The following is a 19,572-nucleotide window of genomic DNA, read 5'->3' on the forward strand; positions in this document are numbered from 1 at the left end:
ATAGAGAGGAGAGGAGAAGATGACGAAATAAACTGAAGGTGAAATCACTCAGGGGGACCCAGCGTTAAAGCCAAGCGCAGACCCCACAGAATCCCACTATTGATGTGCAGCGACTCTAGAATCCACTTTCAGACTACGTCCTTGAGCTGGTGGGATAAGTTGCAATTGACATTTTGTGACGGACTTCAGAAACAAGCCGGGCTTTCATGCTGCTGTTTGAACACTGGGGAAACCGCCTGCAAAGGTCAGTGAGCCCATTTCCTCTCCTTCCCCCCTAATATGCTTCGAAAGACCTTTAACGCTTCTCTGTGCTTTCTCCTGCACTTCAGTTACTGGCACCCATATTCAAATGTTCTATATGGGAAGTGAGAGAGGGTGTATGTGACCAAAGGCCAAAGGCAAGATGAGACTGCATCTTTATCCTTTTGGATATTCTTATCGCAACTACATTTCCCCATTGGTTTAACTACCACTCCCATGACCACATGTTCCAATGAATACAAAAAAGATGACACTTTATTTATAACACGAATACAAGTCATAACACACTTCCTACATTGCAGTACAGCTATCACAGCAACATTTTCAGAAGAGTGTGGAGACTGTGTCGAGTTATTCTTGTAGCCAATACCAGTACTGTATTTGTGTATGTCCTGAGTTTCGTTTAACATGATGTCTATGTTTACTATACTGTCATTGCATTGTTCTATTTAAATCACAGGAGAATTATTTTCATACGTTATTTTAAATGTAGAAGACCCAACCCTTCCCCCTTACACGACCATTGCCACAACTTATCATCAGCTTCCACCGACTGGCTCATTTCAGCCCTTGGCCTCCACTTCAGGTAGTTGCAGCAAATGCAAACATGCTCAATTGCCTTAAACCAGGTAAAATCAAGATGAATAAAAAAAAATATTTCAAGATGTTTTTGTCGTCCTGAAGCGAAGGGCCACCACATGTCTCTGTAGCCCATCCTCCACATCCCACAGGTGCAGCATGCGGAAAACACCTCTCTCCTCCACAAAACTCTCAAACAGGTGCAGTCCGCCCCCCACCCCAAAATAGTGGGCCTTTGTGGCCAGATACACTAGGCCATCCTTGGCCAGCAGTCTGTGGAGTGTCTCGTGAAGCGCAGGGTAGTATGCTGGGTTGTAGATGGTCTCGGAGGTGAATATGATGTCATATTTAGGAGACGGGTCGTCCTTCAGGACCAAAGCCAGGAAAGTAGACCAGTCGCCGGAGAAGAACCGACAACGGGACAACTTTGGGTACTGGGATACGTCCACGGCTCTCCTTTTAGTGGGCGGGCTGTCGTTTTCTCCCTCCCTCCTCACCTCCTCATTTCCCTCTCCCTTTACTTCCTCTTTCTTTCCCTTCTTCTTCTTCTCCTCCTCCACCTCCTCCTCCTCCTGGTCTTCCTCTTCCTGGCAGTTTAGCAGGACATTAGGTAGTGTGAGCTGTTGAATAACTGTACTATTGTAATCCTGAAAGTGGACCTGTACTGCTCCTCTCATTAGAGCCAGAATCCCCAGTAGCCCTGCACCACAGCCCAGGTCCAGAACCCTCTTCCCTCCGAACGTCTGTCCGTCCCTCTCCACCAGCTCCAGAAGGTCATAGGTACACTCCCACACCTTCAGTCCCCCCTCGTACACCCCGGAGATGAGGTCTGATCTCTGGGCAGCAGTGCAGGACAGTATCTTCTCCCCATCCTCCCTCTCCGGAGCTGTTCTCTCAAACACGGACTCGTTCAGGAAGTGGAGCGGAGGAAGTGTTCCTATGGTAACAGTCTCAAAGACAGCATCTTCCAGGAGGGATTGGGGTTCCTCGGGAGTCAGGTGCTCTAGGGCCTCCTTTACTGGTTCTGCTGGAGTGCTGCCAGCTGTGGTCTCCTATCAGATAAAAACAGAGTTCACTTAAACTTTATTTATACTGGGGAAAAACACTGAGAGGTCTCAATATTGTCCACAATAACAAAACAACAGTTCAATCTGCTATTCCATATTCATATATGGAATAGCCTACCCTACATGATAAAGACTACTAGCTACTTGTTTAGGAGTCTCTATATCTATCTATCTATCTATCTATCTATCTATCTATCTATCTCTCTGTGTGTGTGTGTGTGTGTGTGTGTGTGTTCATTCAAAGTTGCCTCAATGAAACGTTGTAGCACAGAAAATTACTCCCTCTTGTGGGTGCCTATCCTTCTCTAGTACAGCTGTTAGTTAATACAGAATAATCATATAAATGACTAGCAATGATCCGTTAGGCTGAGGAGGAACTGATATCGGACTAAAATAAAACAGAATCAAGTCACCAACATGTGTCCAATAACAGTAGCTAGTAGTGAGTTAGTGTTTCTAATCTAGTAGTGGTGGTGGTAGTAGTAGTAGTACCGGTCGGTAGGAGTCAAGACTACAGTTTGGGTGATGGTTTAGATTAACCAACAATTAGTTTGTCTCCGATTTAAGTTGAGACAGAGCTGCACAGAGAGCTCCTAAAAGTTGGATCGATCTTGATCTTCGCTTGATCGCTTGACTCTGACTGCATTGTATAACAGATTACTGACTGACAGACACAGATAGAAAGCTAGCTAAATTGAGACTAGCTGTAAGAGGCTAGCTGTTTACTCACAGGTTTGACTGCATGGTCTTGAGGACTTCCCTCCTCATCAGATGGACTTTTTGCCTTTATCGGCACATCAAAGTTGAAACTGAATGACATTGTCTTGTCTGTGTGTGAATGCCAAAAGCGTAGTCACACAACCGTATTTCAGGAATTAGCACCAATCAGTTTTTAGCATCGCGTCCATTTAACCACACGTGAACTACACGCGGCGCAGAGAACGTAGAACTTCAACACCCAGAATGCTTAGCGTCACATAACAATAGTTATCAAGAAAACTAATTTTGCTCATTCGCGACTGAGCATGCGCATGCGCATCAAGGACCTGGGACAGGGTTGTTCCGTTTACAGCTGCTGTCAAATCGCAATCTGGGATTGAATTAGATTTTACCCTCTGTAACAACGATGGCTGTTGCATTTCTTACAACTGGTGTTCGATCTTAGAAAAGTGAGTAAATATGGGAATGCATCACATCGATCGATGGCAAATCGCACTTCAGTGCACCTAATAATGACATACTCTTTGATGAGCAGTTGCCTACCTATGGCCATAATAACTGGGCCAGATGTCTGATCTTTAATCTTTGACAGCCAGGGATTATGACTGAGGAAGATAGAGAGTAGTGTTGAATTGTATTGCTGTTCTTCAATGTAGTCAGTTGGTCGTTATTGTTTGCCTTTTCTCCCTATTTGGTGGAAAAAGACTCATGTCGGAGCTTGATAATTAGCATGGCAGACAACAATGTATGTTTATGATGATGATGAATGATGATGCATGTTTAAACATAGAGTAACATGTAACGTCTTTTCGGATGGCGCTCTCTCTGCTCCACCCTGTCCTGGTTCGGAATGCAGAAAAGCAAGACACAGCAAGCTGCCGTCAGATCTGTGCGGGCCCGCCTGTTCCTTCCACCAGTTGGACATATCGTGACGTTAGAATTATAAGGTTCTATCTCCATTTTTGTCAAAATTGAGTTTTTTACATAATCTGATCCATTAGGTGTTTATTAGTGCCTGTGTGGTGTTATTTTTAAAATGTTGACATTTTTGAGTTAGTAATTCATAAAATACAAAGGTTCCATCTCACAGAACATAATGCAATGTAAAAACTTTGACGCTCAATATCTCTGAACTGCCCTAAACGGAGATAGAACCTTATAGTTCTAAACTCACGGATTGTCGCACGTCGCGACACCTTTTCGGTCTGGTTCCTAACCTCTTCTTATCCACGGACCCAGATGGGCATCCGAAGTGATATAAAGAGTTTACCTCGATCAATTCTCTTCATCGATATCACATTTTTTCCACAATTTTGCATGCTATACGATGCCACATTTTTTTCCCGAGACGGTAAACACGGCCTAAGTCACATCCAGTTTTCTCCAACTGGAGAATGTGTCATGTCCGGTTTCAACGCCAAATTTCCATACCATTGGTCGGCCAACCCCCCCCCCCCCAAAAAAAAAAAATCTGATACATGAGAAAGGTCAAAGGTCAAAGATGGTGCCAAAATATCTCCAAATGGCCTAAACATATAGGTGTCCGCCTAAACATACCTGTACTAAAACAGGTACAAAGTTGCATTTGCTCACATTACTAGCATCAACTTTGGCACAAGTACTAATAAGACCCTGGAGTACTGATTCCTAGATGATTTGGGCCTGGTTATCAGGTTTCCAAGGTGATATTCACTGTAAAAGCTGTTGTTTTTTTAGGCGGAGACTGAATTTGAGATGTTTTATAATGTTCTAGCTCTATTTGCTCTGACACAGTAACATAGATTTTGATTCTGACACTTCTACAGCCACCCCACAGGTGTTAGCTTTCATTTGATAACAATATCATTATGATGGCCCTTGTGATTGTGGAGATATTCTATATTCACTGTGGGCATGTCATTTCGAGCAGAAAACCAGAAAAATTAGGTGGATAAGAAGAGGTTGACATTCCCGTTTCCTCCTTGTTGTTCAGCCAGCCTTTGAATTACCCTCCTCCTCCTGTATATGACTTATGATCCCATGATTTGATCTTTTATAGGCAGATACGCATTAAACATCTGTCACATTATTATGTTTATACATTGCAGATGAATTGATGATTTGGTGGGAATGTGGTTTGGATTAGGGGTTGGTCTAATCCTAAACTGGTATTATTATATTTAGGATGAGAGACTTGCTAGCCCCCATAATAACCCGTCCCCCGTCCCAAATCTATCCCATTGTATGCTGGTAATCTGATTGGGGCACGGCAGTAGAGTCATAGCAGATGTCCTTGATTCCTAATCACCCTTTGGAGTGTTATGAAACATGAATATAACTAAGGGGCTTGTGTCTGTCAGGCTCACTACTGTTCACCACAGTACAGAACTGACCTAAATCAATCAATCACACAGTAGTCAGTACTTGTGTCACACCAATGGCCAGATATTGAAATATATATCTGCACTTGGAACTTAATGAAACCTTTATGTCATTCAGTTACACCGGTATTGTACTCGGTAGACAGGCCCAAAGTTGTATGAATGAAGGTGGTTTGCATACGTCCACTGGTCTTATAGCAAAGTAGACAAGACAGTGAGTGAATGACATACACCTATGTCAATATTGATGAACTGCAAGGTTGGGTCGGACGACGGAGGGGAGGAAGTAGGACTCATGCTCGCCTTGTCAGTCCCGGCTTTGATCCGATTGATACTGACTCAAACTGATCTAGTACTGTAAAGCAGTGCATCTAAAATGTTCTGGCGTGCTTAAGTTTGTTTGTGTGTGTGTGTGTGTGTTTCAGGAGCAGAATGCGGCTGTGTCCTAGCTCCATGCTCCTCCGCTGGGTTCGCTGTCGTGTGTTTGCCAGGAGGGGGCATAGTCGACTGCCCCTGTGTGTGAGAGAGAGATGGGCTTACCTGAGACTGCAGGTCCGATCTCTCTACTACAACTCCCTAACTAATTCCGATGTAGTCATGGACTCGCTGTTTGAACCAGTGTTCTGGATGGTCGACAAACTCACCCGCTGGTTCGGGATGGTATGTTTTTTTTTTGTTGGTGTTTGTTGTCTGTACTTGCTCTATGAATGAACTTCTCTTTTGATTGCCTTTTAATAATCTCTCTTTCTCTCTCTCTCTCTCTCTCTCTCTCTCTCTCTCTCTCTCTCTCTCTCTCTCTCTCTCTCTCTCTCTCAGGTGTTTGTGTGTCTGGTTGTGATATTGACGAGTTCTATCCTGGCAGTAGCGTATCTGTGTCTGATTCCTCTGATAGTGAGAACCTACACTCCAGGCTGGATAGTCTTGCACCTGTGCTATGGACACTGGAACCTGGTTATGATAGTCTTTCACTACTACAAAGCCACCAACACCTCGCCTGGGTACCCCCCCACGGTTAGATAACAACTCCACATTACAACAAAACAGACAATGTTGGGTGCAGTATTATATGAGAGCTGGGAATATAACACACACACATGTGTAACGAGGCTCTGTTTCTACGTTTCAGGTGAAAAATGACCTTCCATTTGTCTCTGTCTGTAAAAAGTGCATCATTCCCAAACCAGCCAGAACACACCACTGTGGAATCTGTAACACGTAAGCCTATGTTAGCTTTCCTAAATCCCATGTCAACCCGAGATGGATTCATATTGAAGTACAAGTTGCCCTTAATCACAGATCCAGGGTCAGGGTTTCCTACCCACCAATTCTGACCGTAACCATTTTTTAGGATGAAAACATATCTGAACAAGGGGAAACTTCTACCTAATAATAACATCAACATGCCATTTAGCAGAAGCCTTAAGTTTATACAAAGTGGCTTGCATTACAGTGAGCGTATACATTTTTACAGTCAGTGTTTACAATACAGTACCTATGGTAGCAATGGGAAACGAACCTAATTCAATGCTACTATGCTCTCTAATTGAGCCACATAGGGCCACAACATGGTGCTGTTTTAGAGTTGTTTGCTGGATGGGTTGACTGATGATTGACTGGAGTGTTTTCCTTTACAGGTGCATCCTAAAGATGGACCACCACTGTCGTATCCTTTCTCATGGAGAATGAAAGCATTGTACTATACCACTACTACCCCCACTTGTGATCGGAAGGTTGTGAGTTCAAATCCCGCCTGAAACCACACCACTACTAGTGTGCCCTTGAGTAAGGCACTTAGCCCTCAATTACTCCAGGGGGAATGTCCCTGCAATTCGTAATTGTAAATTACTATATTATATAATATATATATATATATAATATATAGTATATAATATTATATATATTTATATAATATATATTATACACTCCATTAGGTTGTATTTTAGGACCAGGGTGTTGCTGTTTTCAGTGTGCTCCTTAACTCTGAACTCCCAGCCTGGCTGAATAACTGTGTTGGCCATTTCAACCACCGCTACTTTTTCTGTTTCTGCCTGTTCATGACTCTGGGCTGTTGCTACTGTAGCATCAGTGGAAGAAACATGTTCCTAGATGCATACAGCGCCATAGAGGTGAGACGCACGCTCACACTCACACACACACACACACACACACACACACACACACTCACACTCACACTCACACTCACACTCACACTCACACTCACACTCTCTCACACTCACACTCTCTCACACACTCACACTCTCACTCGCACTCGCACTCGCACTCGCACACACACACACACACACACACACACACACACACACACTCACATACTCACACACACACACACTCACACACACACACACACACACACACACTCACACTCACACTCACACTCACACTCTCACACACACGCACTCACTCACACTCTCACACACACACACACACACACACACACTCACACTCACACTCACACTCACACTCACACTCACACTCACACACACACACACACTCACACTCACACTCACACTCACACTCACACTCACACTCACACTCACACTCACACTCACACTCACACACACACACACACACACACTCACACTCAGTCTGCTGTGTTCCTGTGTCGCTCCATAGCGCTTCAAGCACTTGGATGTGGAAAGTCCAGGGGTACCAGTGACAGGGATGGGGCTTCTCATAGGAATCCTACCGCCTGGGCAGGTATTACTAACTCACACACACACACACACACACACACACACACACATACACACACACACACTCACATTGCCTTTTTACGATCTAAAGATAGTGCCCTGTGTACATAATGGGAGAGTGAAAAATGTTTTCTTCTTTTGGCTCTATATTCCAAAAGTATGTATTTTCAATCAATTGCTATTATATTAAAGTAGAGATTATCACAGATTATGCATGCGACAGGTTGTCCACCAAATGCTAAACATGAGTGCTTACATAAAAAGTGATGTAATTTATGTACACTGATTTAAAAATCAAAGGTGTCGATCTGAAAGAGAAAAAAAAATCCTGTTACTTATATATGGCACTGTATTTGTGTAACCTTTATTTATGTTCTGTTTTCGTCAACAAGACATCTTACCAGACGTCTCCACCTCCCTTCACCTTCAAAGACAAGCTGTATCACAAGAGTATCATCTACATGTGGGTGCTTACCAGGTGAGACATACTCCTTTTTACATTTACATTTACATTTTTGGCATTTAGCAGACGCCTTATTCCAAAGCGATTTACAATCAATACATTTGAATACCAAGCATGTGAATCAGCAATCCACCATTCGTTGCAGGAAGAGTAATCTAGCTCAGGCCCGGGGCCATTGATAGAAGGAAAAACCTTCTCCCTATTGCCTTCTACTAAAGCTTTTTTTTTTTTTTTTACTGGAGAAACTGAGAAACAGGAGGCAATAGAAGTTCTTAGGGACACAGTAGAGGGGAAAGTGGGGCCAGTCGGCTAGCCGAGGTGGAGGAGCGGAGTGAGCGGGCAGGGGTTTGGGGGGTTACCATTTCCTTCAGGTAGGCAGGGGCTGTCCCTTTAGCTGCCTGGTATGCAAGCACCAGGGTCTTGAATCTGATGCGAGCTGCTATCGGGAGCCAGTGCAGGGTGCGAAGGAGAGGGGAGACATGCGAGTATTTGGGGAGGTTGAATACCAGCCGGGCAGCAGCATTCTGGATGAGCTGCAGAGGTCTAATGGCTGAAGCGGGGAGCCCAGCCAGGAGTACATTGCAGTAGTCCAGGCGGGAGATGACCAGTGCCTGGGTCAAGAGTTGCTTTTTGAGTACATTTAGATTTTTTTAGCGTTGAATACACTGACACTAATGTCTGGATTGTAGGGTATTTAATCTATATCCTAGTACTGAGATTAAATTGCAAACATTCCTCCATGTGGATAATCCCACATGAGTTCAAATCCCGCCTGAAACCACACCACTACTAGTGTGCCCTTGAGTAAGGCACTTAGCCCTCAGTTACTCCAGGGGGAATGTCCCTGTAATTTGTAATTGTAAATCGCTTTGGATTAAAAGCGTCTGCTAAATGGCAACATTTATTAATTTTACTCATATGGGTCAGTAAAAGCTTGTGTGATTGGTCCTGACAGCACGGTGGCAGTAGCCCTGGGAGGTTTGACTATCTGGCATGCCCTGCTCATATCCAGAGGTGAGACCAGCATAGAGAGACACATCAACAGCAAGGAGACCAAACGCATGGCCAAACGGGGCAGGGTGAGGAAACGCACACCTGTGCCTGTGTTCACATCAACTTTTGCCAGGGGCTTTTCAAAACAAAACTTTGGTGATGATAATATCTGGAGGGAAGTGTACTGTCGGTAATTCATTGAAATCTCCTCTGCTCTCCCTTCCCATCCCCTCCTTTTCCAGGTGTACAGGAACCCATTCAACTATGGCAGACTGAACAACTGGAAGGTGTTCTTCGGTGTCCAGAAGAGAAGGTGAGTTAGTCTCTTCTGTCTCCGTTTCATGTATATTCAAATTGATAGTGAACCAAGTCAGTTCTACATTTCTAACTGAACCGTCTGGAACGTTGTGTAATGTTCTCTCTCCAATTTGCTTCTGCTAAAGAGCTCCACACCACTAAAACCACATACAAAGATAGCTTTAGTAGTTTAGTATGCGTCTGCCCCCGAACAAAAAAAATCTTTGCACCAATACAGGCCTGCGCAGCACTCTTTAGCGGAAGCAAATTGGAGCCCCTAGTGTGTAGACTGGTCTGATCTCTGGTCTCCCCGCTTCTCTCTACTCTCCCCCCTTCTCTCTACTCTCCCCCCTTCTCTCTACTCTCCAGTCATTGGTTGACGCGAGTCCTCCTACCCTCTGGACATGCTCCTTTGGGGGATGGCATGACCTGGGACGTCTTTCCAATCAAGAAAGACATGATGCCTGTATGACCCCTGACCTCACCAACTCGTCACATTATTGAGACCACTCCTACTCCCAGCAGCCCCAGCTCTCCTCACGTGACCAAGCCTGGACATGAGAATTGGGGGTCTGGGCTGGATGGTGAATATTCAGAGGGCTACTGTGAGGGAGTGAACATTTGCTCCTCAACTGGTGAAACAACACTAACACAACTTCACAATGGTAATTGTGGAAAAGCCACAGGTGTCTGGACCAGGAGGTGTTCTGAGGTCTACAGCAAGGAAGAGAGACTGAGCATCCACACACTGTCTGCTGCTTTCACACCTGATCTTCACAGAGCTACTGATGCCCCATGGCTCAGCTCAACTTGGTGTTGGCAATATCTGAATTGTGGATTTGATCAAAATTGAATTGATTTTTTTTAGGCTTACATGACGAATGAATGACCACATTTCTCCCAATGAGAGATCTTTATTAATGTGAGTGAAATAACCCAACATCAATGTCTGGACTGTAATGGTCTTCTTTCTTAAAGCTAGTGAAACAACACTTCAACCATGTTTGGACAGTCCAGGCTTCCAGGAAAATCCAGGCTTATTCTGATTTGATAAGAGTTATCAAGAGTTATCAAAACATCCAGGCTTATTTTTTAAATCCCGCAAGACAGCAAAAATAAACCTGGATTTTCCTTTAGAGACGTTGATGGAATACCCCCCTGGAGCACTAACTGTACTCTAAATAACCATGTTTACTGTTTCACTGCTAACACCCAAGAGAAGCTGTGCTTCCATGGAACCTGACTGCATTTTTTGTATGTTTATCTATCTTTAAATTAAAAGAATTTAATGAAATTCTTTTCACACTGTCTTACTGTCCTGTGTTTTGTGTTTCTACACACACACACACACACACACACACACACACACACACACACACACACACACACACACACACACACACACTCACACACACTCACACACACATGCAGTGCACTTTACATGGGGTAGTGGTGGTCTAGTGGATAGTGAGTTGGACTTGGGATCGGAAGGTTGTGAGTTCAAATCCCGCCTGAAGCCACACCACTACTAGTGTGCCCTTGGGTAAGGCACTTAGCCCTCAGTTACTCCAGGGGGAATGTCCCTGTAATTCGTAATTGTAAGTCGCTTTGGATAAAAGCGTCTGCTAAATGGCAAAATTATTAATTTAAAATTACATTACCCAAGGTTCATTTTCCCAGTCTCAGTCAGTCAGCTATGTTGTTGTTGTTGTGTGGGTGATGTCAGGGTGACAGGCATGCAGGCAGGCAGTGGGAGATTAGGTTGGATCCGTGCCAGCTCTGATCCACAGACTCACTCTCAATGAACTAGAGAGAGAGGACCAGAGAGAGATGGGGGCAGGGAATGACAGATATGCAGAGATATGAGGTGGGGATGATGACAGAGACAGATACCGTGGACAGACAGTGTAAAGAAGGCAGTTCCACAGACTGAATGGTCTTCATTTCCTCCATCTGCACTGATGTGAACGTTCACCCCTTGTTGTCGATTTCAGCATTATTATTTTCACCTATCCTGTCATCTCAGAACACCAAGAGCAGGGAGGATGCTGTAAAGTTCTCAATTAAATATATTCCTCCATGTTCATTATATCAGTCCATGATACTCAATACAACCAACAGAGGACAGTGTTGGACCAATTATGGTAGAAATGGAACCGCTCTTACTGAAATGATGTCAACCATCTATACAATAAATACACTGTGCAGCAGAATAGATGATTTACATTTTACATTTGTTGGGGGGGGGTTATATTCTGAGTTTAAAGTCTGAATTTCTGAATCATCTATACATCAGTCATCATAAGAAAAATATATATGCTGGGACTAGGGGCCTTTGGCAGTCACAATACTAGAAATACTTTTAAAAGTATTTATTGACAGTAGAGAAACTGTACAGGGGGTAGTGGGGATGAAGATGTATTTATGTATTTGGGGGCTGACCATTATATCATCCACACACGTGACAACTATGCAATTACCAAAATATCTCAATCAAACAGTTACTTCAGAAACCATTACTTGATCAGATTTAATTTGGGGGGATTTACCATGTTCTAATCTGGGGGAAATGGTTGATTTAATAGGAATGTGTGTGTGCAGTGCACTCTCCTGAGCTCTTGCTGTGCATAGGTCAAACGGCGCACGCGTGTCAGATTAAATTGGGCACCGGGAAAGAGGGATTTCAATTAAATGGACAAACAACCTGCAGACGGATTGCGCGGAGGAACCAAAATAGTTCGTTTCTACTTTAGCAGTTTAGACGGATTGTATATCATATATTCCTAAACAAATTCAATCGACACAAGCTTTTCTACAACAGCGTTGGGATAAGGATTACGAATGTACAACGTAGCAGAGTGGCTATCCGGTAAATAAAACAATGTGTTTGTGTTAAATTAAATTGCTTAATGTCCTTGCAAACTCACTTTACTTACAGGCAGTGACTACTAGCTGTTATATCGCAAACAACGGTTAACAGTAAATGCTACAGTCATGCTGATCAAATGTGTTAGATATTCTTTTTTGGAGTTTGGAGTAACTCAGGTTGTACGTGTGTGGACTAGTCCATCGATTTGTTATTACGATCTATCTACGCCATAATCACTGTCAGCTGGTCTTACACGTGATATTATTATCGCTGCTATCTATAAACAAACATTGACTATCCCTGGGTTTATCATCACACAACAACCACAATAACACATCATGTCTTGCATAAAGAATTTCAGAGCATGCATGGTTTGTTGTGCTATATTTTAGCCCTGTGCCACCTTTCCTTGCATTATGTTTGCAACAATATTGCTGGTTGTGGCTACTGTACTGTACTGTATATCTGACTGCATCTGTATACTCTCCCTTATTGATAGTAGTAGCCTATGGAGCCACTGATCTGATGTGTGTTTGATCTGGACCCTAGTGACAGTCATGGGAGGTTGTGTGGGAAGGGACCAGGTGGATGGACAAGGACCTGCTCCAGGCAAAAAACGTGGAGGTAATTCATTCTCTCTATATAAGATCATCCTATCCTCCCCACATCCCAACCTAAGATAAACAACACAATGTCAGCTCACGTCAAATGATGGATAGATGTTGGCCTTTGACAAGATGCAAGAATACCTCAGACTTATCTCACTCTCAGGTGTTAAGTGCCTTAGATAACATAAGCCTTCCCTGTAATGTTTACATTGCTGCGAGGAGAAGGTCCTGTCCTCGTCGGACAGTGTTAATCATATAAACAGGATAATACAGACCACTCCTAATATATGCAATGGTATTAAACTATTTTAATGCTCTACACCAGAGCATCCAGTCAGATGGAGCAAATAGAAATAATGTGGTGACTCATTTACTGTACAATTAATTTAAATTTCCCAGAAGAGAAATCTTACCAAACTGTTGTTGACTTTCTTCCTTTGAGATTCTTTCTTAGAAATCTGGGAAAGGAAATGTGTCTCCAACCAGATGTACAGTACAATCTTCTGTACAAATCAATCCAGTTCATGGATGCCCCCAGGTGGTCTAACCCAGGTGGTAGCAGATTATAATGGTCTGACGCTGACCAGAGTTGACTGTCTTGCCTTTAGGTATTTCTAAGTAGTTGATAGGATTAGGCTTGTTGTGTACACCATTAGCCGTAGCGGCCGTCAGTACATGGCACTAAAGATACCCTCTCCTGATATTGCACCTCTCGCCAGATACAGTATATTGATCCTGCTGAAGTATTTCAGATCGCTGTGTTTGTTTTTAGAGGAGGTAAATTAGGACAGGGGTGTTTATTTTTAAGTCAGTTGAGAAGTGTCATTACAGTACAGTTCGAAGGCTTGAGTCGGTGTTTGGAGTCATAGAGGTTCTCTGATACTTAGTGTGCACTGAGTCTAGTAAACACATAGGCTCTGTGGTTGAGAAGACATGGGAGTCGTTAACTCCAGGGACTACCACCGCTATCACCCCTCACAATCACCATCAGTCATCAAGGTGGTGCTGAAAAGTGAGTATGGATATATTGCCTAGATGGAGTACAGATGGACTGTTTTGTGTTTAGAATTGTCATTGTCAGTCTCAGAACTGTCAGTCTGTTAGTGTGTATGTAGATTGTCCTTTCTCTTTTCAATTTGACCATTAGTGTCATTAACAGAAAGCTATTTTACAGTTATACAAATGTTTTATTTTGAACTAGAAGCTACTAGATATTGAAGTCAGGAAATTGATTGCACACAGAATGTGTTGTTCTATATTTATGCACGATGTTTGTTGATATCAGGATCATATGTTGCTGCTTAAAACCATAATAAAGTTGAAAAAGATGGATTTTGAGGGATTGTGTTGTGTTGTAGGAACGTGTTGTATTCTTTGATGTGGTTTAGGACTCCAAATTGGGAGAGTTTCAAAGAGTGGGGGCTGGAGCGGGGTAAGCCTGATCTCCCCCAGGTCCGGTGTTTAGTCTTGGTGATTGGCACAAGGGGGTTGGCATCAGCTGACCAGAGACTGTGGGTAGGGGTGTACTGGAGGAGGAGGTCAGAGAGGTAGGAGGGTGCCATCTTGTTGAGGGTTTTGTGGGTGGTGAGGAGAATCTTAAACTGAATCCTAAATCAAACTGGGAAGCAGTGGACTAAAGTGATGTGGGTTCTAGTGAGCCGGTGATAGCAATATGGTGGTATCGTTAGGAGGTTGCAGTCTCTTAAATGTCAGTGAATCACGCCTTCCTCCTCTTGGACCTTCCATTGAAGGCAACTGGAATTTACATCCAAGGCATGAATGAGCACATGTACACACACACACACACACACACACACACACACACACACACACACACACACACACACACACACACACACACACACACACAGAGTGAGTGAGAAAGGTGACCTGTTGCTCTGAGGTATAATGTGTATAATGTGCCCTCGGGTCATGTTACAGTTTTTCCCAATAGTTTAAACACGTTTCCTGAAACTATAGGGACATTTCTCAAAATACTAACCTGAAAAGAGTTAACCATTTTGTCAAAACTCCAACACTGTACAACACTGTACTCAAAACCATGTTCTCTTCTCAAAATACTGTATCTTTTACAGAGCATCAATTAAACACTAGTGTGATCAATTTAAAACACTACCATCAAAATACTGTCTATATAATTTGACTTCATGAGGCCATGTTACATATTCAAATGTAGAAATTGTTTCCGTTTCCTCTTTTTCTTGTCCCGAAAATAGGTTGCAATTTTATGGTACCTACAGTATAAAGACTTGTCATATTGTAATACAATACTGTGAATATATCATATGAATATTGCATTGACACACTCATTGTATCAGAATAGGATACAATGCACATTTGTCTATCCAATGAGCTCCAATGGGGCTTAACTCACAACCTAGCTTCCCTGTGTCTTTTATATACTGTATACTGGGATGCAGTGGACATACAGTAGCCCTGTTGTAACTGTTAGTTATTCAGCCCAGTTCCGTTTTCATAAGAAATGACCATGACTCCCACAAATGTTGGTGACCTTTTTTAGTTTTTGGCAGGCACGAAGAGGACCCCAGTCCACACCCTCACAACAATTGACACCACAATTCCAGAGCTGTAACTCTCCAACCGTTTTTTGAATCACCTCCTCAAGACAAACAAAATAGATCACTGGACTGAAAACATACGTCCCAAAATATTTTCTGCTATTTTGAATTTTGTGAAAATCTTCAAATATACCGTACCGTAAATCCGATTGACATGAAACTTTGTACATAAGAAGTATGTACCGGTCCCTAACAGGTTTGAGAATGTCCCCACGTAAAAAAAATGACCAAGCTACATCCAAATTAATCAGCACCATAATAATTGAAATATGCAAATGAGGAAAAGTCATCCAAAGTTATGCTAATTAATGTGAAACGTGGTCAGCCTGAAGACAATGGCTGCCACATGCCACTCAATATTCTGCATTTCCAGCCATTTCTACATATAAAAAAGAACACTTTTTCAAAAGTCTCATGAACAGCAAGTCCGATTGACACGAAATATTGATAGGGGATAAAAATAAATAATATTTGTTGTTTTCTGTCAGAAGTGGCTCACAGAGATCTTTTTGTCATCTGTGTTGGCAGAGAGCTCATCTCTCAAAGCAATGCATAATGGGACAGAGGGAAGCAAATCCTGTCATGAGGCGCACGATTACTGCCTTTAATCCAATGCACTTTATTACCCTATAGTGAACCAGCCAAGTCCTGTTCAGAGATGTGTGTTGAAGGGCACATATCAGCTCCATTACATTACATTTTCTACCTGTAACAATCAACTAAATGTTGTACCACTGAACCCACTGTTGTACTGAACACTGAACACGCCCCAGGTATGATGATGCTGATCATACTACTGTAGAGAGGCATAAAATATGGCGAGCTCATGTTCTGGTGGACTGTTGATCTCCGGGTTCCCTGTGTGTGTGTGTGTGTGTGTGTGTGTGTGTGTGTGTGTGTGTGTGTGTGTGTGTGTGTGTGTGTGTTGGTCTCAGTTCTGTGCATGTGTACAGTGCCAATCTGGCAACCTTACTAGTGGAGACTGAACCAGGTTACGCAGAGCTTCAGAATTGGCAGCTACAGTGAATTCTGAAAACATTATTTACCATGAGTGTTACTGCTCTGCTTTTTACTTCTTATATCAGAGCATGATTAGTGGTTGGTCCGGAGGCCTCCATGTCTGTAGTTAAATGCATTCCACAGCATTGTAATGCTTTTTAGCTGCACTGGCCTAGACTTCCATCTATGGCCATGCTGCCCTCAACCCTGACTGATGTACCTCTCCTCCTCAGGACGGAATGAACCTTTAAAGAAGGAGCGGCTCAAGTGGAAGAGTGAGTACCCCATGACCGAGGGCCAGCTCTGCAGTAAGAGAGATGAGTTCTGGGACACAGCCCCAGCCTTTGACGGGAGGAAAGAGATATGGGATGCGCTCAGAGCAGCAGCCCTGGCTGTAGAGCGCGACGACCTGGAACTGGCACAGGCTATAGTGGACGGAGCTTGCATTACCCTGCCACATGGTGAGTTAAGACACACACTCACTCATGCACGCAGAACCCTGTCTGTTGCTCTGAGATTACTGTGATGGTTACATAATGCTCACAGGGCAGCGTAACAAGAGTGGATACCTTGATAGACAGGATGGACACACACTTTTTTAGCGTGTGTCTGGGTTGTCAGCACATGTTTACTCCCGATATTAACACTGGCTCAGCCATGAGGTGTCATTTGACCCCTGTGAGTACAAAATAAATTCTACCTTTGCACTCCATCAAATCTCAGGACCCACCTTTCATGATTTTTCCTAGATATGTGCGTTCTACCACCCAGTATCCTTACATTTTCTCCCAGCTGACTGCCTGCTAGACTGAACCATCTACAACCCTTAGCCTGCTAGACTGAACCATCTACAACCCTTAGCATTTACCCTTTTGGGGTTTGCTGATCTAAGATTAAGAAAAATATTGATGGCTGCTCTATTTTGTTGTTGTTTTCTTTCTGTGGTTAGGGAAGGTTCTAGAGGTATGGAGCTTAGTATTAGTGGTTAGGAGTGGAGTTTTATTTCTTCTTTTTCGGCTGAGATGGTGACCGAGGGTCTTTGAGTGTCTGATGTTCCTGTTTCTCTCCCCTCCCTTCTAGGTACTCTGACAGAGTGTTACGACGAGCTGGGAAACCGCTACCAGCTCCCCGCCTACACTCTAGCCCCTCCCATCAACATCATCACTGAGCGCACCAACGAGAGCAAAGCCTCTGAACACCCTGAGCAAGAAGCTCCACCCCCTCCTCCCAAACAGGAGTTCCTGCTGCGCGTCCGCCTGTCATCAGGTATACTGACGTCGAATACCCAAACTACTCCTAGTCCGTATCCCCTACCCCCCCCCCCCCCCCCAAGCACCTTAGGGCTACATGAGAGAATTGGATATGTATGATCAGTATGGTAATGGTCCCTTGATGGTTCTGCCACATTGTGTATATACCTGTACATTCCTCACATCTACACAAGCACCTAGGAGGTAGGGGCAAGGGGTTGATAGGGGATGAATGATTCTCAGTGCACAATGGTTCAAATGGCAGCAACAAGTTGACTTGACTCTATGTTTTTGACAGGTAAGGACCTACGTCTGACGGCCAGCATGGCAGACTCCATCTCCCACCTGAAGAAACTGTTGCACGGGCAGGAGAACATTGACGTGGGCCACCAGAGGTGGTTCTTCTCTGGAAAACTCCTCACCGACAAGACCCGGCTTCAGGACATCAAGATGCAGAAGGACTTTGTCATCCAAGTCATTGTCAACGAGAACCCACCTGTCATACTCTAACTGAGGAGAGAGGGTGGGAGAGAGGGAGTGAGAGAGGGTGGGAGTGCGGGAGGGAGTGAGGGAGGGAGGGAGGGAGTGAGAGAGGGAGGGAGATAGGGAGGGAGTGAGAGAGGGAGGGAGTGAGTGAGAGAGGGTGGGAGAGAGGGTGGGAGAGAGGAAAGAGAAGGTCTTCCATGGTTTTCACACTAAATTGTTAACCTATTTTGTACTGTGGCAGTGCAGATATTTTCACATTGTATTTTCCAGTGAATAACTTCTAAAAACTGGACTGGCCTGATAACATATCTGTGCTGTGTGTACTGGGGTTGGCGAGAGGGTGTGGAAGACCCCTTTGTTGAGAGACAAGGACAGAGGGAGTGGAGAAGAGACACACACACAGATGATAAATGATGATCTGACTGATTCTTTTCTAGAGTGAGGAACTGAATATAAGTTGCCGTTAGGTGACTATCTGTCAATGCCATTTCAATAATTGTACCTCTAAGTTCAAGACACTGGACGGTCTGGACCTATTGTTGCTGAATATTGCTGTGGAAATGTGCGTATATTTTTTGTAATTAGTTCATATATGCTTTTTGTATTGCTCTTTTTGTATTTTTGGGGAGACCCCCCCCCCCCCCCCCTCCATGCATCTTTCTTTCTTTTGAATCTTGAAAAGAAAAATGTTTAAAACATAAAGAAATGTACATATCTATTTCAGTGTGTTTGATCATGTAAATATTTGTACATAATATATTTGAGGATATCAAATGTATTTTCATGCGATAATTGTATAGGCTTTGAAAAATATAATTGGACAGTCAAGTGATATTCCTGTTAGGTAAAAAGAATACGCTGATATCATTTTCATGTATTTTTATGTCTCAACAACATGCTGTAGTTTTGTATGCACAATGATGCATATACATGATGAATGTGAATACACATTCTGAATATACTATTATTGTTGTTGTTCTTCCTCATCACTTGTTCAAAAATCTTCTGTAACATGTGTTTGTGGATGGAGTCATCTCCACTGACGGACTGTATTTGGCTGTGTCAGTCAGTTTTCATAAATAAACTTGGGAACGTTTCATGAGAAAATAATTGTGAGTTTTTTGCAACAGAACTTATGGTAGCTCCATACAAAAATAGACAGTTTACATTTGAGAGCAGGATGGAACATCCTGGCCATTCTTTTAAAGTTGTAGGAAGGCACAAGTTAGGTGAAGGCTACAAAAAGATTTTGAAGGCTTTAGCTATCCCTCTGAGTACCGTTCAGAGCATCATTAAGAAGTGGAAAGCG

At 43.4% G+C, this 19,572-nt stretch overlaps 3 protein-coding genes across 3 annotated transcripts; 2 read left to right on the forward strand and 1 right to left on the reverse strand.

Annotated features, from left to right (window-relative positions):
- Positions 1 to 488: 488 nt before the first annotated feature.
- Positions 489 to 2,740, reverse strand: mettl18 (methyltransferase 18, RPL3 N3-histidine). The gene is made up of 2 exons (XM_080531287.1): positions 2,638 to 2,740; positions 489 to 1,892 (listed from the first exon to the last, which is right to left on the reverse strand). Exons 1-2 carry the CDS (start codon positions 2,725 to 2,727, stop codon positions 921 to 923), a joined length of 1,062 nt encoding a protein of 353 aa, XP_080387413.1. The 5' UTR covers positions 2,728 to 2,740; the 3' UTR covers positions 489 to 920.
- Positions 2,741 to 2,972: 232 nt separating this feature from the next.
- On the forward strand, positions 2,973 to 10,036 carry zdhhc16a (zDHHC palmitoyltransferase 16a). Its single transcript, XM_080546656.1, has 11 exons — positions 2,973 to 3,076; positions 5,413 to 5,647; positions 5,804 to 5,998; positions 6,114 to 6,202; positions 6,622 to 6,650; positions 6,980 to 7,113; positions 7,619 to 7,702; positions 8,091 to 8,176; positions 9,117 to 9,240; positions 9,397 to 9,467; positions 9,821 to 10,036. Exons 2-11 carry the CDS (start codon positions 5,420 to 5,422, stop codon positions 9,921 to 9,923), a joined length of 1,143 nt encoding a protein of 380 aa, XP_080402782.1. The 5' UTR covers positions 2,973 to 3,076; positions 5,413 to 5,419; the 3' UTR covers positions 9,924 to 10,036.
- A 2,256-nt stretch (positions 10,037 to 12,292) lies between these two features.
- LOC308155364 (ubiquitin domain-containing protein 1-like) lies at positions 12,293 to 18,287 on the forward strand (the record flags this gene model as incomplete). The annotated part of the gene is made up of 5 exons (XM_080528676.1): positions 12,293 to 12,320; positions 12,870 to 12,944; positions 16,761 to 16,988; positions 17,608 to 17,793; positions 18,076 to 18,287. 5 exons carry the CDS (start codon positions 12,293 to 12,295, stop codon positions 18,285 to 18,287), a joined length of 729 nt encoding a protein of 242 aa, XP_080384802.1.
- Between the last annotated feature and the right edge of the window lie 1,285 nt (positions 18,288 to 19,572).

The sequence above is a fragment of the Nansenia antarctica genome (assembly GCF_963989245.1).
Source record: "Nansenia antarctica genome assembly, chromosome: 1".
NCBI classification, from domain to species: Eukaryota; Metazoa; Chordata; class Actinopteri; order Argentiniformes; family Microstomatidae; genus Nansenia; species Nansenia antarctica.